This window comes from Arachis ipaensis, chromosome B8 (assembly GCF_059453495.1).
Source record: "Arachis ipaensis isolate K30076 ecotype BB chromosome B8, ASM5945349v1, whole genome shotgun sequence".
NCBI classification, from domain to species: domain Eukaryota; kingdom Viridiplantae; phylum Streptophyta; class Magnoliopsida; order Fabales; family Fabaceae; genus Arachis; species Arachis ipaensis.
In genome coordinates this window covers 68,479,783-68,506,647 of record NC_142443.1, presented here as the reverse complement: position 1 = coordinate 68,506,647, position 26,865 = coordinate 68,479,783, and the positions used below count along the sequence as shown (strand labels likewise).

The 26,865-nt window shown below is 39.0% G+C and overlaps 1 protein-coding gene and 1 non-coding gene across 2 annotated transcripts; both read right to left on the bottom strand.

Annotated features, from left to right (window-relative positions):
• Positions 1 to 903: 903 nt before the first annotated feature.
• LOC148548448 (uncharacterized) lies at positions 904 to 25,338 on the bottom strand. The gene is made up of 7 exons (XM_088495619.1): positions 24,861 to 25,338; positions 24,093 to 24,476; positions 23,773 to 24,002; positions 23,125 to 23,682; positions 22,206 to 22,477; positions 21,379 to 21,584; positions 904 to 1,007 (listed from the first exon to the last, which is right to left on the bottom strand). Exons 1-7 carry the CDS (start codon positions 25,336 to 25,338, stop codon positions 904 to 906), a joined length of 2,232 nt encoding a protein of 743 aa, XP_088351745.1.
• Positions 9,418 to 9,521, bottom strand: LOC148548449 (small nucleolar RNA R71). The gene has a single exon (XR_015898066.1). It is a non-coding gene; the product is annotated as a small nucleolar RNA R71 (small nucleolar RNA).
• Positions 25,339 to 26,865: the final 1,527 nt, after the last annotated feature.

Below are 26,865 nucleotides of genomic sequence, written 5' to 3'. Positions count from 1 at the left end.
AAGATATCTTGAAGGAAGCGCACAAAAGCGGATTTTCTATTCACCCTGGGAGTACTAAGATGTACAATGATCTAAAGGCTATGTTCTGGTGGCCTGGTATGAAGAATGATGTGGCGGAGTATGTCTCAAAGTGCTTAACTTGTCAAAAGGTGAAGATTGAACATCAGAGACCTTCAGGGACGTTGCAGCCTTTGGAGATTCCACAATGAAAATGGGAGAGCATTGCGATGGATTTTGTGTCAGGATTACCGAGAACTAGAACTGGATTTGATGTTGTCTGGGTAATTGTGGACCGACTGACAAAGTTGGCTCACTTTTTACCCATTCGGATGAACTACACTCCTGAGGAGTTAGCGCGCCTGTATATCAAGGAGATTGTGAGGCTTCATGGTGTGCCTACTACTATAATTTCTGACAGAGATACCCGTTTTACTTCAAGGTTCTGGGGTGCCTTTCAGAAGGCTTTTGGAATCCATTTGAGCTTGAGTACATCTTACCATCCTTAAATAGATGGTCAGTTTGAGAGGACGATCCAGACCCTAGAGGACATGCTGATGGCTTGTGTTTTGGACCAGCCGGTGAGCTGGGATCGGTACATGCCGCTAGTGAAGTTTGCGTACAATAATAGCTACCATGCGAGCATCGGGATGGCTCCGTCTGAGGCTCTGTATGGGAGGAAATATCAATCTCTGCTATGCTGGTATGAAGCTGGGGAGAAAAGTCTATTAGGGCTTGAGATGATAGCTGAAACCACAGAATAAGTTAAGAAAATTAGAGATAGGATGCTCACTGCTCAGAGCTGTCAGAAGAGTTACGTCAATCAGAGGTAGAAGCCCTTAGAGTTTGAGGAAGGAGACTATGCTTTCGTCAAGGTTACTCCGACAACAGGAATAGGTAGAGCGATTAAGACGAAGAAGCTGAATCCTTGATACATCGGCCCATTTCAGATTCTTGAGAGGGTTGGACCGGTGGCGTATCGGATGGCTCTACTGCCTCACCTTTCGAACCTGCATGACGTATTTCATGTGTCACAGCTTTGAAAGTACACTCCCGATTCTAGCCATGTGTTAGAACCAGAATTGGTTCAGTTAAGGGAAGATTTGACTCTGTCGGTGACTCCGGTCAAGATTGATGACACAAGTGTTAAGAAGTTGTGCAGAAAAGAGGTTTCATTAGTGAAAGTGGCATGGAGTCGAGCCGGTGTAGAGGACCACACTTGGGAGCTTGATTCAGAGATGCGAGCAGACTACCCGTACCTATTCTCAGGTAACTGAAATCGAATTTTGTGGGCAAAATTCTCAATTAGGTGGGTAGAATGTAAAACCTGGTTAATTAATGGCTAATTAACCAATAAATTAAAATACATTATAGAAAAGGATAAATGAGGTTTTTATGGTTTAATATGATAGAGGAAATTAAAACGAGAATTTTGACACCAATTTTAAAGAAATCGGCCCAAGATTGGGACGAACGGGCCAAACCGGGCCAACCAGACCTAAGTTGGGCCCGAGGGCCCATCCAAGTCTCATTCATTAAAGAGAGCTCAGCTTTCTTTCTCTTCAAAACACACACACACACATGCTGGTTATGGAGAGGGAAACAAGAAAACCCTTGCTCCTATTCACATCAATCTTCAATTATTGATAACTTTTGATCCGGAGCTCCGATCGATGCACCGTTTGTGACGACGCGATCACGGTGTTGAGCTCTACAAAACCCATACCAAGATTCATGAGTTAAGCTATAGTTTTATCCTCGAATCCTTAGCTTTCAAATTTTAGTGTGTAAAGTATTAAGATTTTTGAGTTTGGATGTTGTAGGCTCAAATTAACTTGAAGTGAAGGCTTGTTCTTACTCTCTTGATCCTTGGGTAAGGTAAGAGACCTCAAACCCTAGTGAAAATGTTGAATTTGAGGTATTGGGTATTGAGTTATTGTGTATTGGTGTGATATTGTGGCTTAGGCCTTGTATACATGAGTGTTGGAGCTTGATTGGTGGTTTTGGAAAGCTTTGGTGTGGAGCCCCAAGCTTGAAAATCTGTTTGTGGAGTTTGGGAACTTTGGAAGTGGAATTTGAGAGTGTTCCGGGTTGAACGGGAATCGGCCAAGTTATAGTTTCGGTTTCCTTTATCTAAAATCTAATATGGTTGTGAAAACGTAGGCTAGTGGCCCTAGGATAAGATTTCTGAGCTATTAATATGGTTGATGAATGATATAAGTTGCGTTGTTATGTATGAAATTAGTGGATTTTGATATGTTGATATACTTGATGATTGAATTGGATTGAAATGGATATATGGATAGTGGTTGAATGATTGTGAGTAATAATAATTGTTTGCAAGCATGTGGGGTTGTATGTGTTATGGATTGATGTGTTTAAATTGATGAAAATGTTGAAGCTCTTGTTGATGAGCATGTTTTGGGGTATGATATTGGTATGTGAATATATATGGTGATTGATGAAATTGATTGCTTGTTTTGGAATTTGAGAGAGGGAAGGATGATTATTGAATTGAGATTTGTTAAATTGAGATTTGGTTAAATATGGTAGAATTGATGGGTTGATGATTGAAAGATGTTTGGGTATGATTGATGTTGGGATGGTTGAGTTTTTTGTTGATCTTAAATGGATTTGGAATGTATGTTTTAAAATTGGGGAGTTTATGAGTTTTGGTAAAAATGAAATTTTGGCGAACTTCAACGGATCATATCTTGAGCTATTGTTTTCGGAATTTGATGATTTTTATATCAAAAGAAAGATGATTTCACATGCTTCAAAATGGTTTAAATTTAGTGGAAATCTGATTTTTGAGAAAGGAGATATGATCGTTGGAAGTTCGGGTCAAAAATCTAAATTCTGCAACTTCTGCAGAATTTATGATTTCTGGTTTGTTTGCGCACGCACAGCCCTATGCGCATGCACAGCTTTATGCGTATGCACACGCGGAAATGGGGCTGCTGCTGGCAGCGCTTGCACGCTCTGTGCGCGCACATGGCCAAGGAAGTCTTACAAGCTGTGCGTACGCACAGACCTGTGCGCACGCACACGTTGGGAATGTCATGATGTTGGTGGGGCTAGCACACCTTGTGCACACACTCAACCCCGAAGAATTTGCTTTCTATGCGTACGCATAGACCTGTGCGTACGCACATTTCTAAAATTATTTCTGGACGTGCGCACGCACACCCCTGTTCATACGCAAGCGACCCAGTCCTTTTCTAAAACTTTTGTTTTCAAGTCTTTCACATTCCCAAGAAGCTTGTAACCTTCTGAGGTGTTATTTTACACTTATAAAACTCCAATTTCATTCCCTAAATCTTTAATTGATGTAAAATTCCAAGTGAATGAGGGTAAGTTAGGGGGGAGGGTAACTTGTGAAGAAAGAAATGGGATGTTATGATGAGTATGATGAATGATGATGATATGAGTTGTAGAGGAGGATGGTGGAGTGCTGTATATGATATGAGCCAAATGGCTGTGTGTAGTGATGATTAAGGCTGATTACGGATTATGATTTGTAAGCCGGATGGCTGAGATGAATGTTAATATTTGGCTGTGATTTATATGCATATATGCTAATTGTGATTATTGTGATTGTTGCACTCCACCTATCTGAGATACGAGTTTCCCTGGGTGAAAGCAGTGGCTAGCCACCACGTGCTCTAGGTGGAGACTCGATGCTCTACTGACCCTATGTCGTAAGTGTGGCTGGACACTGTGAAAGTTCCGGGTGAGCTCGCCCCCGAAAATATACAGTAGTGAGGGTGTTGGATATATATGAAATTATGATTTGTGTTGAGAATAACTCGAGTTGGGGATGTACGACAGAGGGACAGTCCAATGGTTAGCTACCAGGACTTGTTGGGTTGGCTTTATAACCGACAGATGAGACTCATCAGCCACTAGGACAGGCATGCATCATATGCATTATATGTGATTTGTCCGGATTGCCTAATTGACTGCATCATTACTTGCTAATTCCCTAATTGTCTTATCTGCTTCCTACTTGTGCATTTCTTTGTGTTGATACATTTGTGCTTGCATCTCTGTTACTGTTGGCGGTTGGGAGGTTTGCAAGATTTGGAAAGGGGATATGTAGTTAGCCTGAAGATCCTTAAGTTAGTCGCCTGTTTTTATTGCTTATGGTTTAGTTGTATTTATACGCTTTGATTTTAATCTGGAAGTTCTAGGATTGCCATTGGCTTTCCCAGGACATTACATGTTAGATATTTGGGCACTGTGACCATGCTGAGAACCTCCGGTTCTCACCCATGTGGATTTTGTGGTTTTGAGATGTAGGACGTGAGGCTCCTCGTTGAGGCATGCTGGAGACTTCCTTTTGGCGGGGATCCTTAGCTTTTTGGGATTTTATTTTGATCTTATATACTTGTTTAGATGCTTATATTCTCCACTGCATATGTATTTTGTATTAACTCCTCTTAGAGGGTATTTTGGAGAAGCAGGTTTTGTATTTTGTCTTCTGGGGTTGTCATTGGGTAATCCCCTTATATATATGTATGTATACTTATATGCTCGAACCGGTTATCTTCGCAAGCCGAGTCCCAAGTCTTGATATATGTATTTTGGCACTCCTTTTTATTTCTCTTAGCATCAGATTGCTCTCTATCTGTTCGTTTACGTTATCAATCGGAGTGTTGCGCTTTTCGATTTAACGGTTTTGATTTATCCCTTTTTCTTCAAAGGCTTCTAGTTATGAATACTCTTGCATTACTACATGTACTAAATTTTATTTTTAGAGGTCGTAATATCTCACAACCTCTGTTTTATGACTTAAGCATAAGACTCTGTATGGTAGGGAGTTACAATAATCGGTTTAAAAACCCACAAGAAGAAGTCTCTCTTAATTTTCTTAAAGAGGAGATAAAAAAGTTAAAAAGAGAAGTTTCAGAATTAAAACAACAAAATTTTAATATGGACTGTAGATTACTAAAAATAGAAGGAGAAAATATAATAAAAATCCAAGAACAAACTTTGCAAAATAATATTAAAACAGAAGGGACTAGTAACATAATAATTCTAGAGAATTATATTAACATGGGTCCATAAAATTACATAAATATATTAACTTTATTAGTAAACCAAAAGTGGTTCACTACAATAACCTTAATTGTAGGAGAAAAAAAATTGATTTCATAGCTATGGTAGATTCAGGAGCTGATGTTAATTGTATACAAGAAGGGTTAATACCTACAAAATATTATGAAAAAACTACGGAAAAGGTTTTAAAAGCAGAAAATGACAGAATGACTATAGACTATAAAATATCCAAAGCAAAAATTTGTAAAAATCGAGTATGTTTTTCCACTACATTCTTTTTGGCAAGAAATATATCTCATCAAGTCATATTAGGAAATCCTTTTACTATTTATTATATCCCTTTAATATCGATATAGACGGAATAACTTGTTTACGCATACCAAATCATCCTGTTCATTTTGAATTTCTCACTAAACCAAAACAACATGAACTTAATATGTTACAATATCTATCTACCCAAGTTAATGTTATAAAAAGGGAAACAAAACAAATTAACTATTCGAACCAGGAAAAAACTTTACAACACCTACCAATCCAAATTAATGTTTGATGAGCGGATAATTTATACCCTTTTTTGCATCGTTTTTGCATAATTTTTAGTATGTTTTAATTACTTTTTATTATATTTTTATTAGTTTTTATTCAAAAATCATATTTCTGGACTTTACTATGAGTTTTTGTGTTTTTCTTTGATTTCTGGTATTTTCTGGCTGAAATTGAGGGACCTGAGCAAAAATCTGATTCAGAGGCTGAAAAAGGACTGTAGATGCTGTTGGATTCTAACACTCCTGCACTCGAAGTGGATTTTATAGAGCTACGGATACCAAATTGGCGCACTCTTAATTACGTTGGAAAGTAGACATCCTGGGCTTTCAAGCAATATAAAATAGTCCATACTTTTCCCGAGATTTGATGGCCCAAATTGGCGTCCAAAGCCAGCCTAAAACATCTTTGCGTAAAACGCCCAAACTGGCACCAGTATTGGAGTTAATTGCCCAAACTAGCACCAAAGCTGGCGTTTAACTCCAGGAACAACCTATGCACGTGAAATCTTCAATGCTCAGCCCAAGCACACACCATGTGGGCCCCAGAAGTGGATTTCTGCACTATCTACACTTAGTTACTCATTTTCTGTAAACCTAAGTTACTAGTTTAGTATAAAAACTACTTTTAGAGATTTATTTTAGAGTGGAGACAATCTTATGCTATCATAGACGATTGTTCACGTTTGGGGGCTGGCCTCACGGCCATGCCTAGACCTTTTTTACACTTATGTATTTTCTACAGTGGAGTTTCTACACCCCATAGATTAAGGTGTAGAGCTCTACTGTTCTTCATGAATTAATGCAATTACTACTGTTTTCTATTCAATTCACGCCTACTTCTTCTCCAAGATATACTCTCGTACTTAATTCAGTTAAGTCAGAATGAAGGGGTGACCCGTGATAATCACCTAATCTTCGTTACTCGCTTAGCCAAGATCCGCGTGCCTGACAACCATAAAGCGGTATACATGATGTTCAACGTAGTCATTGGATGACAGCCAGAGTATATTCTCTTGGATATCTAATACACGGACCGAGTCCATGAGATTAGTATCTTCGTGGTATAGGCTAGAATTATTGGCAGCATTCCTGGGATCCGGAAAGTCTAAACCGTGTCTGTGGTATTCTGAGTAGGATTCGGGAAGGGATGACTATGACGAGCTTCAAACCTGCGAATGTTGGGCGCAAGTGACAGTGTGCAAAAGGATCAATGGATTCTATTCCGACGCTAGCGGGAACCGACAGGTGATTAGCCATGCGGTAGCTGTGCTTGGTATTTTTCATCCGAGATGAGAAATTCGATAGTTGATTAGCCGTGCAGAAACCGTAGAGGACCATTTTCACTGAGAGGATCTTACAGCTTGCCATGGAAGGGAGCACGCATGGTTGGAAGAAGGAAATAGGAAAGCAGAGGTTCAGAAGAAACAAAGCATCTCCAGACGCTTATATGAAATTTCCACCAATGAAATACATAAGTAACTTTATCTTATTTTACGCTTTATTTATCTTTTAATTATCAAAACATCATAACCAATTGAATCCGCCTGACTGAGATTTACAAGGATAACCATAGCTTGCTTCAAGTCGACAATCTCCGTGGGATCGATCCTTACACACATAAGGTTTATTACTTGGATGACCTAGTGCACTTGCTGGTTAGTTGTGTGGAGATGTGAAAAGTGTGAATCACGATTTCCGTGCAGCAAGTTTTTGTCGCCGTTGCCGGGGATTATTCGAGTTTGGACAACTGACGGTTCATCTTGTTGCTTAGATTAAGTAATTTTATTTTATGTTTAAGCTTTTTATTTTAATTTTTGAAAAATTGAAAAAAATATATATTTGTTCTTCAGAATTTTTAAGAATGAATTCTAGAGTTTCAGATGATATGTGAAGCCTGGCTGGCTGCTAAGCCATGTCTAATTTTTTTTGAAAAATACAAAAAAAAATAAAATCATAAAAACAAAAAATTTTATGTTTCTTGTTTGAGTCTAGTGTCAAATTTTATGTTTGGTGTCAATTGCATGTTTTAATTTTTCTTTAATTTTCGAAAAATATATGCATTGTGTTCTTCTTTGATCTTCAAGTTGTTCTTGATGATTTTCCTTGTTTGATCTTTAATTTTTCTTGTTTTGTGTCCTTTCTTGTTTTTCTTGTGCATTTTTGAATTCATAGTGTCCAAAGTTTAAAAATTTTTAAGTTTGGTGTCTTGCATGTGTTTCTTTTCTTAAAAATTTTCAAAAATATGTTCTTGATGTTCATCATGATCTTCAAAGTGTTCTTGGTGTTCATCTTGACATTCAAAGTGTTCTTGCAAGCATTAGTTATTTTGATTTTAATTTCTTATGTCTTGTGTCTGTTTGTTGTTTTTCTATCTCCTCATTAAAAATTCAAAAATAAAAAATAATATCTTTCCCTTATTTTGCTCATAATTTTCGAAATTTTGAGTTGATTTGGTAAAAATTTTTTAAAATTTAGTTGTTTCTTATTAGTCAAGTCAAAATTTCAATTTAAAAATTTTATCTTTTCAAATCTTTTTCAAAAATCAAATCTTTTTCATTTTTCTTCTAGATATTTTCGAAAATTTCAAAAGTGATTTTCAAAATCTTTTTCTTATTTTTATTTCATATTTTCGAAATTAATGCTAACAATTAATGTTTTGAGTCAAAAAAAAATTTCAAGTTGTTACTTGCCTATTAAGAAAGGATCAATCTTTAAATTCTAGAATCATATCTTTTAATTTCTTGTTAGTCAAGTAATCAACTTTAATTTCAAAAATCAAATCTTTTAAATTTTCTTTTCAAATCTTTTTCAAAATAGATTCCAATCATATCTTTTTCAAAACTTAATTTCAAATCTTTTTTTAACTTCTTATCTTTTCAAAATTGATTTTCAAATCTTTTTCCATTAACTACTTGACTTATTTATTGTTTTACTATTTCTTATCTTTTTCAAAATCACCTAACTACTTTTCTCTCTCCAATTTTCGAAAATAACTAACCCCTTTTTCAAAATTCTTTTTAATTAATTAGTTGTTTTAAGTTTTAATTTTATTTTATTTCTTTTAATATTTTCGAATACTAACCAATAATTAAAATAAAAACAAAAATATTTTTATTTTCTTTTAATTAACTTTCGAACCCTCTCTCTCTCTGTGTTCGAATTCTTCTTCTCCTTTCTTCATTCTATTTCTTCTATTCTTCTACTCACATAAAGGAATCTCTATACTGTGACATAGAGGATTCCTATTCTTTTCTGTTCTCCTCTTTTTCATATGAGCAGGAGCAATAATAAGAACATTCTTGTTGAAACTGATCCTGAACCTGAAAGGACTCTGAAGAGAAAGCTAAGAGAAGCTAAAGCACAACACTCTGGAGAGGACCTAACAGAAATTTTCAAAAAAGAAGAAGACATGGCAGCCGAAAATAACAACAATGGTGGAGATGCAAGGAAGATGCTTGGTGACTTTACTGCACCCACTTCTGACTTCTATGGAAGAAGCATCTCAATTTCTGCAATTGGAGCAAACAACTTTGAGCTTAAGCCTCAATTAGTTTCTCTAATGCAACAGAATTGTAAGTTTCATGGACTTCCATTTGAAGATCCTCATCAGTTTTTAGCTGAATTCTTGCAAATCTGTGATACTGTTAAGACCAATGAGGTTAATCCTGAGGTCTACAGACTTATGCTTTTCCCCTTTGCTGTAAGAGACAGAGCTAGGACATGGTTGGACTCACAACCTAAAGAAAGCCTGAACTCTTGGGAAAAGTTGGTCAATGCTTTCTTGGCCAAATTCTTTCCACCTCAAAAGTTGAGCAAGCTTAGAGTGGAAGTCCAAACCTTCAGACAGAAGAAAGGTGAATCCCTCTATGAAGCTTGGGAAATATACAAGGAATTGATCAGAAGGTGTCCTTTTGACATGTTTTCAGGATGGAGCATCCTATGTATATTCTATGATGGTCTGTCTGAATTGTCCAAGATGTCATTGAACCACTCTGCTGGTGGATTTCTTCATCTGAAGAAGACACCTGCAGAATCCCAGGAACTCATTGAAATGGTTGCAAATAACCAGTTCATGTATACTTCTGAAAGAAATCCTGTGAATAATGGGGTGACTCTAAAGAAAGGAGTTCTTGAGATTAATACTCTGAATGCAATATTGGCTCAGAATAAAATATTGACTTAGCAAGTCAATATGATTTCTCAGAGCCTGACTGGAATGCAAGCTGCATCCGGTAGTACTAAAGAAGCTTCCTCTAAAGAAGAAGCCTATGACCCTGAGAATCCTGCAATGGAAGATGTGAATTACATGGGAGAATCTTATGGAAACATCTATAATCCTTCATGGAGAAATCACCCTAATTTCTCATGGAAGGATCAACAGAAGTCTAATCAAAGCTTCAATAATAATGGTGGGAGAAATAGGTTTGGCAATAGCAAGCCTTTTCCATCATCTTCTGAGCAACAGACAGAGAATTTTAAGCAGAGCCACTCTGACTTAGCAACCATAGTCTCTGATCTAAGTAAGACCACTCTCAGTTTCATGACTGAAACAAGGTCGTCCATCAGAAATTTGGAGGCACAAGTGGGTCAGCTGAGTAAAAGAGTTACTAAAATCCCTCCTAGTACTCTCCCAAGCAATACATAAGAGAATCCAAAAAGAGAGTGCAAGGCCATAAACACGTCCAACATGGCCGAACCTGGAGAGAGTCAAAAGGCAGTGATTTCCACTGAGGAAGACCTCAATGGATGTCCACTGGCCTCTAAGGAGTTCCCTATTGAGGAACCAAAGGAATCTGAGGCTCATACAGAGACCATAGAGATTCCACTGAACTTACTGTTGCCATTCATGAGCTCTGATGAGTATTCTTCTTCTGAAGAGGATGAAGATATTACTGAAGAGCAAGTTGCTTAGTATCTAGGAGCAATCATGAAGTTGAATGCCAAGTTATTTGGTAATTAGACTTGGGAGGATAAACCTCCATTGCTCATCAATGAACTGAATACCTTAGTTTAACAGAAATTACCTCAGAAGAAACCGGATCCCAGAAAGTTCTTAATACCCTTGTACCATAGGCACCATGACCTTTAAGAAGGCTCTGTGTGACCTTGGTTCAAGTATAAACCTCATGCCACTCTTTGTAATGGAGAAACTAGGGACCTTTGAGGTACAAGCTGCAAGAATCTCATTAGAGATGGTAGACAATTCAAGAAAACAGGCTTATGGATTTGTAGAGGATGTCTTAGTGAAGGTTGAAGGCTTTTACATCCCTGCTGATTTCATAATCCTAGACACTGGGAAGGATGAAGATGAATCCATCATCCTTGGAAGACCCTTCCTAGCCACAGCAAGAGCTGTGATTGATGTGGACAGAGGAGAGTTAGTCCTCCAATTGAATGAGGACTACCTTATGTTTAAGGCTCAAGGATCTTCTTCTGTAACCATGGAGAGGAAGCATGAAATGCTTCTCTCAATATAGAGTCAAACAGAGCCTCCACACTCAACTTCTAAGTTTGGTGTTGGGAGGCCATCATAAAGCTCTAAGTCTCTGTGAAGCTCTCTAAGAGCTCACTGTCAAGCTATTGACATTAAAGAAGCGCTTGTTGGGAGGCAACCCAATGTTATTTAATTATATTTATTTATATTCCATTGTCATTTTATGTTTTCTTTAGGTTGATGATCATGTGAAGTCATAAAAACAGCTGCAGAATTAAAGCAAAATAAAAAATAGCATAAAAAATAGCACACCCTGGAGAACAGGCTTACTGGCGTTTAAACGCCAGTAACGATAGCAGAATGGGCGTTTGATGCCCAGCCTGGCAGCATTCTGGGCGTTAAACACCAGAATAGGCAACAATCTGGGCGTTTAATGCCAGAAAGGGGTGTCTGGCATCTGGCTGGCGTTAAACGCCAAAAATGGTAGACAGACTGGCGTTTAACGCCAAAAAAGGGTGTCTGGCTGGTGTTAAACACCAGAAAGGGGCAGCAGACTGGCGTTTAACGCCAGGAAAGGTACCAGAGCTGGCGTTTAACGCTAGAATTGGCACACAGAGGGCGTTTGAATGCCAGAATGGTACACGGAGTAGAATTTCTTGACACTTCAAGATCTGTGGACCCACAGGATCCCTACCTACCCCACCTCTTCTTCTCTCCTCTTTATACTTTTCCATAACACTCTTCCCCAAATACCCTTGATCAATCCCCTCAATAACTCTTCCCCAAATACTCTTCACCTATCAAATCCTACCCACTTCCCCATATTCTCTTCACCACTCACATCCATCTATCATAAACCCCACCTACCTCACCATTCAAATTCAAACCATTTCCCTCCCAAACCCACCCCTTCATGACCAAATTACCTCTCTCTCCTACCCTATAAATACCCTCCTCACTACCTTCATCTTCACACATCATACACACTACTACCCCCCTTGGCCGAAAATATTACTACCCTCCATCTCCTCTATTTCTTCTTCTTCTACTCCTTTCTTTCTTCTTTTGCTCGAGGACGAGCAAACCTTTTAAGTTTGGTGTGGAAAAAGCTCTGCTTTTCTATTTTTCCATAACCATTAATGGCACCTAAGGCCAGAGAAACCTTTAGAAAGAGGAAAGGGAAGGCAATTGCTTCCACCTCCGAGTCATGGGAGATAGAGAGATTCATCTCAAAGGTCCATCAAGACCACTTCTACGAAGTTGTGGCCAAGAAAAAAGTGATTCCTGAAGTCCCTTTATGCTCAAAAAGGGTGAATATCCGGAGATCCAACATGAGATTCGAAGAAGAGGTTGGGAAGTTCTCACCAACCCAATCCAACAAGTCGGAATCTTAATGGTTCAAGAGTTCTATGCTAATGCATGGATAACTAGGAACCATGACCAAAGTATGAACCCAAACCCAAAGAATTGGCTCACAATGGTTCGGGGGAATTACCTGGATTTCAATCCAGAAAATGTAAGGTTGGCATTTAACTTGCCAATGATGAGAGGAGATCCTCATCCTTTCACTAGAAGGGTCAACTTTGATCAAAGGTTGGACCAAGTCCTTAGGGACATTTGTGTGGAAGGAGCTCAATGGAAGAAAGACTCAAGAGGCAAGCCGGTTCAACTAAGAAGGCTTTACCTCAAACCCGTGGCTAGGGGATGGTTGGAGTTCATCCAACGCTCTATCATTTCTACTAGCAACCGGTCTGAAGTTACAATAGACCGGGCTATCATGATCCATACCATCATGATTGGAGAGGAAGTAGAAGTTCATGAGATCATACCTCTAGAACTCTACAAAGTGGCGGACAAGCCCTCTACTTTGGCAAGGTTAGCCTTCCCTCATCTCATTTGTAACCTATGCAATTCAGCTGGAATTATCATAGAGGAAGACATCCTCATTGATGAGGACAAGCCCATCACTAAGAAGAGGATGGAGCAAACAAGAGTGCCCACTTATGGACCTTAACAAGAGCATGAGGAAATTCCTCATCAAGAAATCCCTGAGATGCCTCAAGGGATGCACTTTCCTCCACAAAACTATTGGGAGCAAATCAACACCTCCTTAGGAGAACTGAGTTCTAACATGGGGCAACTAAGGATGGAGCACCAAGAGCATTCCATCATCCTCCATGAAATCAGAGAGGACCAAAGAGCCATGAGGGAGGAGCAACAAAGGCATGGAAGAGACATAGAGAAGCTCAAGCACTCCATAAGATCTTCAAGAGGAAGAACTAGCCGCTATCACTAAGGTGGACCCGTTCTTTAATTTCCTTGTTCTTATTTTTCTGTTTTTCGGTTTTGATGCTTTATGTTTTGTCTATGTTTGTGTCTTTATTACATGATCACTAGTGTCTAGTGTCTATGTCTTAAAGCTATGAATGTTCTATGAATCCATCACCTTTCTTAAATGGAAAATATTTTTAATTGCAAAAGAACAAGAAGTACATGATTTCGAATTCTATCTTGAAATTAGTTTAATTATTTTGATGTGGTGGCAATACTTTTTGTTTTCTAAATGAATGCTTGAACAGTGCATATTTTTTAATTTGTTGTTTACGAATGTTAAAATTATTGGCTCTTGAAAGAATAATGAAAAAGAAAAAATGTTATTGATAATCTAAAAAATCATAAAATTGATTCTTGAAGCAAGAAAAAGCAGTAAACACAAAGCTTGCAGAAAAAAATGGCAAAAAAAAATAAATGAATAAAGAAAAAAAGAAAGAAAAAGAAAAAGCAAGCAGAAAAAGCCAATAACCCTTTAAACCAAAAGGCAAGGGTAAAAAGGATCCAAGGCTTTGAGCATTAATGGATAGGAGGGCCAAAGGAATAAAATCCTGGCCTAAGCGGCTAAACCAAGCTGTCCCTAACCATGTGCTTGTGGCGTGAAGGTGTCAAGTGAAAAGCTTGAGACTGAGCAGTTAAAGTCGTGGTCCGAAGAAAAAAATAGAGTGTGCTTAAGAGCTCTGGGCACCTCTAACTGGGGACTCTAGCAAAGCTGAGTCACAATCTGAAAAGGTTCACCCAGTTATGTGTCTGTGGCATTTATGTATCCGGTGGTAATATTGGAAAACAAAATGCTTAGGGTCACGGCCAAGACTCATAAAGTAGCTGTGTTCAAGAATCAACATACTGAACTAGGAGAATCAATAACACTATCTGAATTCTGAGTTCCTATGGATGCCAATCATTCTGAACTTCAAAGGATAAAGTGAGATGCCAAAACTGTTCAGAAGCAAAAAGGCTACAAGTCCCGCTCACCTAATTAAAGCTAATCTTCATTGATAAGTTTGGAATTCATTGTATATTCTCTTCTTTTTATCCTATTTTGTTTTTAGTTGCTTGGGGACAACCAACAATTTAAGTTTGGTGTTGTGATGAGCGGATAATTTATACCCTTTTTGGCATTGTTTTTGCATAGTTTTTAGTATGTTTTAATTACTTTTTATTATATTTTTATTAGTTTTCATTCAAAAATCACATTTCTGGACTTTACTATGAGTTTGTGTGTTTTTCTATGTTTTCAGGTATTTTCTGGTTGCAATTGAGGGACCTGAGCAAAAATCTGATTCAGAAGCTGAAAAAGGACTGCAGATGCTGTTGGATTCTGACCTCCTTGCACTCGAAATGGATTTTCTGGAGCTTTCCAGAAATATATAATAGTTCATATTTTGCCCGAGATTTGATGGCCCAAACTGGTGTCCAAAGCCAGCCTAAAACATCTTGGCGTAAAACGCCCAAACTGGCACCAGAATTGGAGTTAAACGCCCAAACTGGCACCAAAGCTCGCATTTAACTCCAGGAACAGCCTATGCACGTGAAAGCTTCAATGCTCAGCCCAAGCACACACCAAGTGGGCCCCGGAAGTGGATTTTTGCACTATCTGCACTTAGTTACTCATTTTCTGTAAACCTAAGTTACTAGTTTAGTATAAAAACTACTTTTAGAGATTTATTTTAGAGTGGAGACAATCTTATGCTATCATAGACGATTGTTCACATTTGGGGGCTGGCCTCACGGCCATGCCTAGACCTTTTTTTCACTTATGTATTTTCTACGGTGGAGTTTCTACACCCCATAGATTAAGGTGTGGAGCTCTGTTGTTCTTCATGAATTAATGTAATTACTACTGTTTTCTATTCAATTCATGCCTACTTCTTCTCCAAGATATACTCTTGTACTTAATTCAGTTAAGTCAGAATGAAGGGGTGACTCGTGACAATCACCCAATTTTCGTTACTCGCTTAGCCAAAATCCGCGTGCCTGACAACCACAAAGCGGTCTACATGATGATCAACGTAGTCATTGGACGATAGCCAGAGTATATTCTCTTAGATATCTAATACACGGACCGAGTCCGTGAGATTAGTATATTCGTGGTATAGGCTAGAATTATTGGCAGCATTCCTGGGATCCGAAAAGTCTAAACCTTGTTTGTGGTATTCTGAGTAGGATCCGGGAAGGGATGACTGTGACGAGCTTCAAACTTGCGAATGTTGGGCGCAAGTGACAGTGTGCAAAAGGATCAATGGATTCTATTCCGACGCTAGCAGGAACCTACAGATGATTAGCCATGTGGTAGATGTGCCTGGTATTTTTCATCCGAGACGAGAAATCCGACAGTTGATTAGCCGTGCAGAAACCATAGAGGACCATTTTCACTGAGAGGATCTTACAGCTTGCCACGGAAGGGAGCACGCATGGTTGGAAGAAGGCAATAGAAAAGCAGAGGTTCAGAAGCAACAAAGCATCTCCAGACGCTTATTTGAAATTCCCACCAATGAATTATATAAGTAACTTTATCTTATTTTATGCTTTATTTATCTTTTAATTATCAAAACATCATAACCAGTTAAATTCGCCTGACTGAGATATACAAGGATGACCATAGCTTGATTCAAGCCGACAATCTCCGTGGGATCGACCCTTACTCACGCAAGATTTATTACTTGGATGACCCAGTGCACTTGCTGGTTAGTTGTGCGGAGATGTGAAAAGTGTGAATCACAATTTTTGTGCACCAATGTTATAGAAAGAAAAACAAGACAAATTAACAATTTAAATCAAGAAGTTATATACAAAAGAATAGAAGAACAATTACAAAATCCTAAAATACAAAATAAATAAAAGGAATTGAAGAAAAAATTAAAAAAGAACTATGTAGCCTAAACCCCAAAGTTTTTCATCATAGAAAATTACATGAAATATCTTTACCATATGATGATGGGTTTAATGAAAAAGATATACCAACAAAGGCAAAACCAATACATATGAATAAAGAATATCTAGAATATTGTAAAAAAGAAATACAGGAATATCTGGATAAGGGACTAATAAGGCCTTCGAAATCACCATGGAGCTGCTGTACAGACTTCTATATGATAAAAGCATCTGAAATAGAAAGAGGTACTCCCAGATTAGTCATCAATTATAAACCTCTTAACAAAGTACTAAAATGGATTAGATATCCCTTACCAAATTAAAGCGATTTAATTAAAAGATTAAATAAAGTAAATATCTTTTCAAAATTTGATTTGAAATTAGGATATTATCAGATTGCAGTAAAAGAGAAAGATATATATATGACAACTTTTATAGTACCATTTGGACATCATGAATGGAATGTAATACCCCAAGGATTAAAAAATTCTCCAAGCGAGTTCCAAGAAATAATGAATAATATATTTTACCCGCATATAGAATTTACTATAGTATATCTTGATGACGTATTAGTATATTCAAAAGGAATAAATCAGCATATATATCATCTGGAAAAATTTATGAATATTATAAAAGAACAAGGATTAGTTTTATCAGAAAAGAAAATGAAAATTTTTATAACTAAAGTAAGATTTTTAGGATATGAAATTTATCAGGGAACTATAGTACCTATCAAAAGAGTCATTGAATTTGCTGATAAATTTCCAAATGAAATAATTGACAAAAAATAGTTGCAAAGATTTTTAGGATGTTTAAATTATGTAGAAGAATTCTTACCTGGAATAAGAGTCACATGCGAACCTCTTTATAAGAGATTAAGAAAAAATCCACCTCCATGGACAGAAGAAATGACTTCTATAATAATAAAAATAAAAAATGCAATAAAAGAAATACCCTGTATAAGTATACTAGATCCATTAGCCAAATTAATTGTAGAAACAGATGCATCAGAATTAGGATATGGAGGAATTCTTAAATAAATACCTCCTAATAGCTCAAAAGAAAAAATACTAAAATATCATTCAGAAATTTGGAATCAGGCTCAAAAGAATTATGCAACGGTTAAAAAAGAAATACTTGCCATAGTATTACGTGTTTCAAAATTTCAAAAAGATTTATTTAATAAGACATTTATAATAAGAACTGATTGCAAAGCAGGCCCAAGCGTTTTGAAAAATGATGTCAAAAATCTAGTTTCAAAACAAATATTTGCAAGATGGCAGGCTATTCTATCATATTTCGATTTTACCATTGAACATATAAAAGGCGAACTAAATTCACTTCCTGACTTTGTTTACTAGACAATTTTTGCAGGGAAAGAATGGATCAAAAACCAGCCTCCAGTGAAGATTATGGTCAATTTTTGTAGGGAAAGAATGATCATAAACACAGACACAGAGAATGCACAGAAGTATAGTCAGTCTGTCCCTCAGCCTCTACAGGAACGAACTGCTCTGATACCATAATGTAACACCCTACCACAAAAAGTCTTATGCTTAAGTCATAAAACAGAGGTGGCGAGGTATTATGACCTCTAAAAATAAAATTTAGTACGTATAGTAGTGTAAAAAGGTTTATAACTAGGAGCCTTTGAAGAAAAAGGGGTAAATCAAAACCGGTAAATCAAAAAGAGCAACACTTCGATCGATAACGTAAACGAAACAGATACATGATAAGCTAACATGAGAAGATATACAAAAGAGTGCCAACAATGCAAATATCAAGGCTCGAGACTCGGTTTGCAAAGGTAACTGGTCCGAGCATAATAGTGTACATACATATAGAGTAGGAAATCCCAAAAGAACCCAAAAGAAAAAATACAAAACCTGTTTCTCCAAAATAACCTCTAAGAGTATTTAATACAAAATATATATACAGTGGAGAATAAAAGTATATGAACAAGTATATAAGATCAAAATAAAATCCCGAGAGCTAAGGATCTTCGCCAAAATAGAAGTCTCCAGCATGCCTCAGCGAGGAGTCTCATGTCCTGCATCTGAAAACCACAAAATCCGCATGGGTGAGAATTGGAAGTTCTCAGCATGGTAACAATGCCCAAATATCTAACATGTAATGTCCTGGAAAAGCCGAAGGCAATCCTAGAACTTCCAGTTATAATCAAAGCGTATAAATGTAACTAAACGATGAGAAAGTGAAAGTAGGCAACTAACTTAAGGATCTTCAATCTAACTAAATATCCCCTTTCCAAGTCCTTCAAACCTCCCAACCACCAACAATAATGATATGCAAACACAAGCACAATACACAAGAAATGCACAAGTAGGAAGCAGACATGGTAGTTAGACAATTAGCAAGTAAATATGCAGACAATTAGGCATTCCAAACAAATAACATATAATGCATATGATGCATGCCTGTCCTAGTGGCTGATGAGTCTCATCTGTCGGTTATAAAGCCAACTCGATAAGTCTGTAGCTAACCATTAGATTGTCCCTCTGTCGTACATCCCCAACTCGAGCTATTCACAATATAAATCATAATTCACATCCAACACCCTCACTGGCGTATATTCACGGGGGCAAGCTCATCCGGAACTTTCACAGTGTCCGGTCATACTTACGACATAGGGTCAGCAGAGTATCGAGTCTCCACCTGGAGCACGTGGTGGCTAGCCACTGCTTTTGCCCAGGGAAACTCGTATCTCAGATAGGTTGAGTGCAATAATCACAATAATCCACAATTCAGCATATATGCATTAAATCACAGCCATACATTAACATTCATCTCAGCTATCTGGCTTATAAATCATAATTCATAACCAGCCATAACCATCATCACACACAGCCATTTGCCTCATATCATACTCAGCCCTTCGACTCATATCATATACAGCACTCCACCATCTTCCTCAATAACTCGTATCCTCATCATTAATCATAACTCATCATAATATCCCCTTTCTTCATCCACAAGTTATCCCCTTCCCTAGCTTCCTCTCAATTACTAGGCATTTTACATTAATTTAAGATTTAAAAGATGAAAACAGGGTTTTATAAGCCTGAAACAGCGTCTCAGAAGGTCGCGAGTTTGGTGGGAATGTGAAAGACTTGAAAACAAAAGCTTTAGAAAAGAACAGGGTCGTGTGTGTACGCACAGGGGTGTGCATGCGCACGCCCAGAAGTATTTTTAAAAGTGTGCGCGCGCACAGGCTTGTGCGTATGCACAGAAAGTAAAATCTCCATTGTTGAGTGCGTGCACAAGGTGTGCTAGCGCCATCAATAGAATGTCATTCCCAACGTGTGCGTACGCACAGGGCTGTGCGTACGCACAGCTTGCAAAACCTTATTGATTGTGTGCGTGCACAGGGCGTGCTAGCGCTCCCATTAGTAGCCCTTTCCCCGTGTGTGCGTACGCACAAGGCTGTCCGTGCGCACAGGTCCAAAAACTCACAGAGTGTGCATGCGCACAGGCCTGTACGTGCGCACACAAACCAAAAATAACAAATTCTGCAGAATTTGCTGAATTCAGATTTCAGGCCCAAGCTTTCAACGATCATATCTCCTTCCACAAAATTCGAATTTCTACCAAATTTAAACCATTTTAAAGCTTATGAAATTATATTTAATTTGATATAAAAATCATCAAACTTCAAAAACAATAGCTTGAGATATGATCCGTTGAAGTTCATCAAAATTTCATTTTTTCCAATTTCATCAACCTCCAATTTTCCAACCAAAGCATACATTTCCCAAATTCATTCAAAATCAACTAAAACTCAACCATTCCAACATCAATCATTTCCAAACCTCATTCTACCCTCAACCCACCAATTCTTCCATATTTAACCATCCCAATTCAATAATTCATTTCGTAATCATCCTTCCCTATCTCAATTTCCAAACAAACATTCAATTTCATCAATCATTATACATATGCACATATCAATATCCCACTCACAAGCATACTTACCAACAAGGCACCAATCTTACCAACATTTAAGCATACCAATCCATATCACATACAACTTCACATGCCTTACCAATAATTATCACCATTCACAATCATTCTATCATTATCCACACATTTTCAACTTAATCCTCATCACATTCCACAATCCACTAAACACATGCATAACAACACAATTTATCACAATCAATCAACAACATCAATAGTTCAAATCCTATCTTAGGGTCTCTAGCCTAAGTTTTCACACCACATTACATTTTAGATACAGGAAACCGAAACCATACCTTGGCCGATTCCTGTTCGCCCGGAACACCCTCAAATTCAACTTTCAAGGTATCAAGTCTTCCAAAAATCATATTTCCAAGCACAAAGCTCCTTTCTAAGCTTTCCAAGGTATCAATCAAGCTTCAATATGCACATACACACTTCCTAAGCCACAATTATCATACCCAAACACAATAACTCAATACCCAATACCACAAATTCAGAATTTCACTAGGGTTTGAGGTACTTACCAAGCCCAAGGATCAAAAGAAGCAAGAAGAAGCTTTTCCTTCAAGTTAATTTTAGCCTATAACATCCAAACTCAAAAATCTCAACACTTTTCACCCAAAATTTTCGAAACTAAGGGCTGGGAATTCGAAGAAGAAAACGTGGCTTATCTCAAGAATAATGGTGTAGGTTTTGTAGAGCTCGACGCCGCGGTCACGTGGCCATAAATGGTGCGTCAATCAGAGCCCCAGATCACAAGTTATGATCAATGGAAGATTGGAGTGATTTGGAGCAAGGGTTTCATGTTTCCCCCTTCTCTCTTTCTATTCAGCATGTGTGTGTGTTGAGAGGGAAGAGAGTGTGCTGAACTCTTTAATGAATGAGGGCTTGGCTAGGCCCTTGGGCCCAATATGGGTCCGGTTGGCCTGGTTTGGCCCATTCGGCCCAATCTTGAGCCGATTTCTTTAAAATTGGTGTCAAAATTCTCGTTTTAATTTTCTCTATCACATTAAACCATAAAAACCTCATTTCTCAGTTTCTAGAATATATTTTAATTTATGGATTAATTAGCCATTAATTAACCGGGTTTTACATTCTACCCACCTAATTGGGAATTTTGCCCGCAAAATTCGATTTCAGTTACCTGATTTCAGTTACCTGAGAATAGGTACGGGTAGTCTGCTCGCATTTCCGACTCAAGTTCCCATGTGTGCTCCTCAACACCGACTCGACTCCATGCCACTTTCACTAATGAAACCTCTTTTCTGCGTAACTTCTTAATACTTGTGTCATCAATCCTAACCGGGGTCACTGGCAGAGTCAAGTCTTCCTTTAACTGGACTGATTCAGGTTCTAACACATGGCTAGCATCAGGAGTATACCTCTGAAGCTGCGACACGTGAAATATGTCGTGCATGTTCAAAAGGTGAGGTGGTAGAGCCATCCGATACGCCATCGGTCCAACCCTCTCTAGAATCTGAAACGGACCGATGTATCAGGGATTCAGCTTCTTCGTCTTAATCGCTATACCTACTCCCGTTGTCGGAATAACCTTAAGGAAAGCATGGTCTCTTTCCTCAAACTCTAAGGGCTTCCACCTCTAATCAGCATAACTTTTCTGACGGCTCTGAGCAGTGAGCATCCTATCTCTGATTTTCTTAACTTGGTCAGTGGTTTTAGCTATCATCTCAGGCCCCAATAGACTTTTCTCCCTAGCTTCATACCAGCATAGCGGAGATTGGCATTTTCTCCTATACAGAGCCTCATACGGAGCCATTCTAATGCTCGCATGGTAGCTATTATTGTACACAAACTCCACTAGCGGCATATACCGATCCCAGCTTGCCGGCTAGTCTAAAACACAAGCTCTCAACATGTCCTCTAGGGTTTGGATTGCCCTCTCAGATTGACCATCTATTTGAGGATGGTAAGCTGTACTCAAGCTCAAACGGGTTTCGAAAGCTTTCTGAAATGCACCCTAGAACCTCGAAGTGAAACGGGGATCTCTGTCAGAAATTATAGTAGTAGGCACACCATGAAGTCTCACAATCTTCTTGATGTACAAGCGTGCTAACTCCTCAAGAGTATAGTTCATTCGAATGGGTAGAAAGTGAGCTGACTTCGTCAGCCGGTCCACAATTACCCAGACAACATCAAAACTGGTTCTAGTCCTCAGCAATCCCGACACAAAATCCATCGCAATGCTCTCCCACTTCCATTGCGGAATCTCCAAAGGTTGCAACGTCTCAGAAGGTATCTGATGTTCAATTTTCACCTTTTGACAAGTTAAGCACTTTGAGACGTATTCCGCCACATCATTCTTCATACCAGGCCACCAGAACATAGCCTTTAGATCATTGTACATCTTAGTACTCCCAAGGTGAATAGAAAATCAACTTTTGTGCGCTTCCTTTAGAATTACTGCCGCAGAGTCCCAACATCGGGCACGATGATCCTACACTTGAATCTCCATAGCCCATCTTGATCCTCTGACACTCTCCACTGCTTTCCTTGCTCAATAGCTGGCAACACCTTCGTTAACACGTCATCGTTCTGATGAGCCTTTAGGAGTTCGGATTTAAAATCACTTGAGACCTATAATTGACTCAAACACAGAGTTCCAGACACTTCTTGAACACCGATCTTCAGACTCTTGAATGCCTTAAACAACTCCTCTTCTCGAAGCATCATCCAAGCAGCATACAATGATTTCTGACTTAGTGCATCTGCCACAACATTTGCTTTTCCCGGTTGGTAATTCAACTCAAAGTCATAGTCCTTCAGTAACTCCATCCACCTCCTCTGTCGCATATTAAGCTCTTTCTGATCAAAGAGGTATTTCAAGCTCTTGTTGTGATCAGATAAAACTTGGAACTTAACCCCAAAGAGGTAATGCCTCTACACCTTTAGCGCAAAGACAACTGCAGCAAGTTCCAGATCGAGCGTTGGGTAATTAACTTTGTGAGGTCTCAATTGTCGTGAAGAATAAGCCACCACATTTTGGTGCTGCATCAGTACGCACCCTAGACCCTTTAGTGAGGCATCACAATACACCTCAAATGGTTCATTCGGCTTGGGTAACACCAACACAGGCGCGGTAGTCAACTTTTGCTTCAACGCTTGAAAGCTTTCCTCGCGTTCAGAAGTCCACACAAATGGCGCGTCCTTGCGGGTTAACTTTGTCAATGGTAAAGCCATTTGCGAAAAGCCTTTGATGAATCTCCGATGGTAACCAGCTAAGCCCAGAAAACTCCTTATCTCAGTTACTAAGGTCGGTCGCCCCCAATCCATCACTACTTCTACCTTGGAAGGATCTACTGCTATCCCCTGTTTACTCACTATGTGACCCAAAAGCTTCACCTCGCTCTTCCAGAACTCGCATTTAGTTAACTTGGCGTACAATTTTTTCTCCTTCAGAATTTGTAGTACGGTTTGCAAGTGCTCAGCATGCTCTTCTTCAGTCTTAGAATAAATTAGTATGTCATCAATGAAGACGACAACAAACTTATCCAAAAATGGGCCGAAGGTTCTGTTCATATAATCCATAAATACTGCAGGAGAATTTGTCAGCCCAAAAGACATTACAGTGTACTCGTAATGACCGTAACGAGTCCTAAAAGCGGCCTTAGGGATGTCCTCATCTCTCACCCTTATCTGGTGATAACCGGATCGTAAATCGATCTCGGAGAAAAACCCGGCTCCTTGTAACTGATCCATAAGATCGTCAATCCTTGGCAGTAGGTACTTATTCTTTATTGTGACCTTGTTCAGTTGTTCGTAATCTACACAAAGCCGCATACTCCCATCTTTCTTCTTCACCAGTAACACTGGCGCGCCCCACGAAGAAACACTTGGTCAGATAAAGTTCTTACCCAATAGATGCTCTAGCTGAGGCTTTAGCTCGACCATTTCTAAAGGTAACATTCGGTAAGGGGCAATCGAGATTGGCCCCGTTCCAGGTACCAACTCAATAGTAAACTCAACCTCTCGGTTAGGTGGGAATTCATCAATATCGTCGGAAAATACCTCCAGAAACTCATACACAACCGGAATTTTCTCCAAGCTTTGATCATCACCTGAGACACCCGCGGTTAACAACAAAATACACTGACATTCGGCCCCAGAACAATTCACCATCATAGAATTCAAGTAATATCTATTCACCACAACCGGCTCTTCTGTATCTTCTAGCATAAAGTACACGGATTTTGCAGAACAGTCGAGCAGAACATGGTTCTTAGGTAACCAGTCCAACCCTAAGATAAGATCAAGACTGGTCATCGGCAAACAGATTAAATCATGGATAAAATCACGTTGCTTGACCCTAAATAAAACTTGCAGACATCCTAGCCTAGTTACCATGGCTTCATGGGTAGCATTATACACTTTCAGATCGTAGCCCAAGACCACAATCTTCAATCCTAACTCACTAGCCTTTTCAAATTCAATGAATGAATGTGATGCTCTAGAATCAAATAAGGCATTTAAAATATGACCAGCCATTTCACATTTACCTCGGATCAGTGTCTCAGACCCCTCGGCACCCACAGCTGAGGTAGTAAACACTCGACCAGGCTGCTGTGCTCTCCCAGCAACCTATCTCTTTTCCAGATAGTTGGAGGCTTTATGCCCCGACTTACCACATGAGTAACACAAACCCCATCCAGCTTTACACAAAACACTAGGATGGTAACTCCCACATCTCGCACAAGCCTGCTCATTCAGATGCTGCTTTCCAAATCTCCTCCATGGGACATTGTTGTTGTTAGGCCTTCTGAAGTTATTTTGACCCTGAGTCCTCTGTGGTACGAAGCCTCCCAGCTTGAAAGGCGAACCTCTAGGAGCAAAGCTCTTCCCTCGGTTCTGTGGGAATGGTCCCCAACGGCTTCCTCTATCTCCAGCTGCCTTCTTCACATACTCTTCAGCCACTCTGCTCTTGTTTACCAACTCGGAGAATGTCCTGATCTCCATAGGCACTACTGAACTGAAAATGTCGCTTCGGAGCCCTCCTTCATACTTAATGCATTTCCACTCCTCGAAGTCTCCTGGAGCTCCTTGACACATGCGGGAAAACCTGAACAGCTCCCCAAACTTGTCTGTATACTCAGATACAGACATAGCACCCTACTTCAGCTGCAATAACTCCAATTCCTTGGCCGTCCTGGCAGAATTTGGGAAGTACTTCTTGTAGAATTCCACTTAGAAGGCATCCTAGGTTATCGGGTCATCACCCTGCTGCAGGAGTCGTCGGGTTCCCTGCCACCAATGCGATGCTTTCCTCGTGAGCAGATAGGTAGCAAACTCGACACACTACTCTTCCGGCACCAACTACGCTTGCAGTGCTCACTCCATAGCTTGAAACCAAGTATCGGCTTCAGTCGGATTGGTGGTTTCCTTGAACTTTGTCGGATTAACCTTTAGGAAGGTCGCCAATGTCGTCGGACCTTGAGTCCCATTTCTGCGATTTTCCCCATTATGATTATTGTTCATCTGCTGCCCGAGTGCCTCAGCAGTGGCCTACATAGCAGCAGTCATGTTTTGCAATACAGCCATTAAATAAGCCGGGTCATTCAGATTGGTTTCCGGCCCTTGAGTACCGGCACGTCCTCTCTCATGGACTCGACCGCATCCACGAGGCGCCATCTGGTTCCCATACACACCAAACAATTGATTTCAAGTTGATCAGTGTCAATATCGAAAGTCTAGTGCTTCAAAGTCCCAAATGCATGCTCAAGAACGTTTATGCCAATTATATCAGTCAGATATCCTAATAGCACATAAAACAGACACAGAGAATGCTCTGATACTATAATGTAACACCCTACCACACAAAGTCTTATGCTTAAGTCATAAAACAGAGGTGGCGAGGTATTACGACCTCTAAAAATAAAATTTAGTACATATAGTAGTGTAAAAAGATTTATAACTAGGAGCCTTTGAAGAAAAAAGGGGTAAATCAAAACTGGTAAATCGAAAAGCGTAACACTCCGATCGGTAACGTAAACGAAACAGATACAGGATAAGCTAACATGAGAAGATATACAAAAGAGTGCCAACAATACAAATATCAAGGCTCGAGACTCAGTTTGCGAAGGTAACCGGTCCGAGCATAACGGTATACATACATATATAGTAGGAAATCCCAAAAGAACCCAAAAGAAAAAATACAAAACCTGTTTCTCCAAAATAACCTCTAAGAGTATTTAATATAAAATATATATACAATGGAGAATAAAAGGTATCTGAACAAGTATATAAGAACAAAATAAATTCCCAAGAGCTAATGATCTTTGCCAAAATAGAACTCTCCAACATGCCTCAGCGAGGAGTGTCATGTCTTACATCTAAAAATCACAAAATCCGCATGGGTGAGAACTGGAGGTTCTCAGCATGGTAACAGTGCCCAAATATCTAACATGTAATGTCCTGGGAAAGCCGAAGGCAATCCTAGTACTTTCAATTATAATCAAAGCGTAAAAATGTAACTAAACGATAAGAAAGTGAAAGTACACAACTAACTTAAGGATCTTCAATCTAAGTAAATATCCCCTTTCCAAGTCCTTCGAACCTCCCAACCGCCAACAGTAATGATATGTAAACACAAGTATAACACACATGAAATGCACAAGTAGGAAGCAGACATGG

What these genes read in the sequence shown, in the direction of transcription:
- LOC148548448 (XM_088495619.1), bottom strand. Translation starts at nt 25,338, where the DNA reads ATGTCTGTATCTGAGTATACAGACAAGTTTGGGGAGCTGTTCAGGTTT. An exon ending in CAGTTGTCTTTGCGCTAAAG is followed by an intron (nt 22,478 to 23,124) that starts GTGTAGAGGCAT and finishes ATTGAACATCAG; the next exon opens with ATACCTTCTGAGACGTTGCA. An exon ending in GATCCCCGTTTCACTTCGAG is followed by an intron (nt 21,585 to 22,205) that starts GTTCTAGGGTGC and finishes TCCTGATGCTAG; the next exon opens with CCATGTGTTAGAACCTGAAT.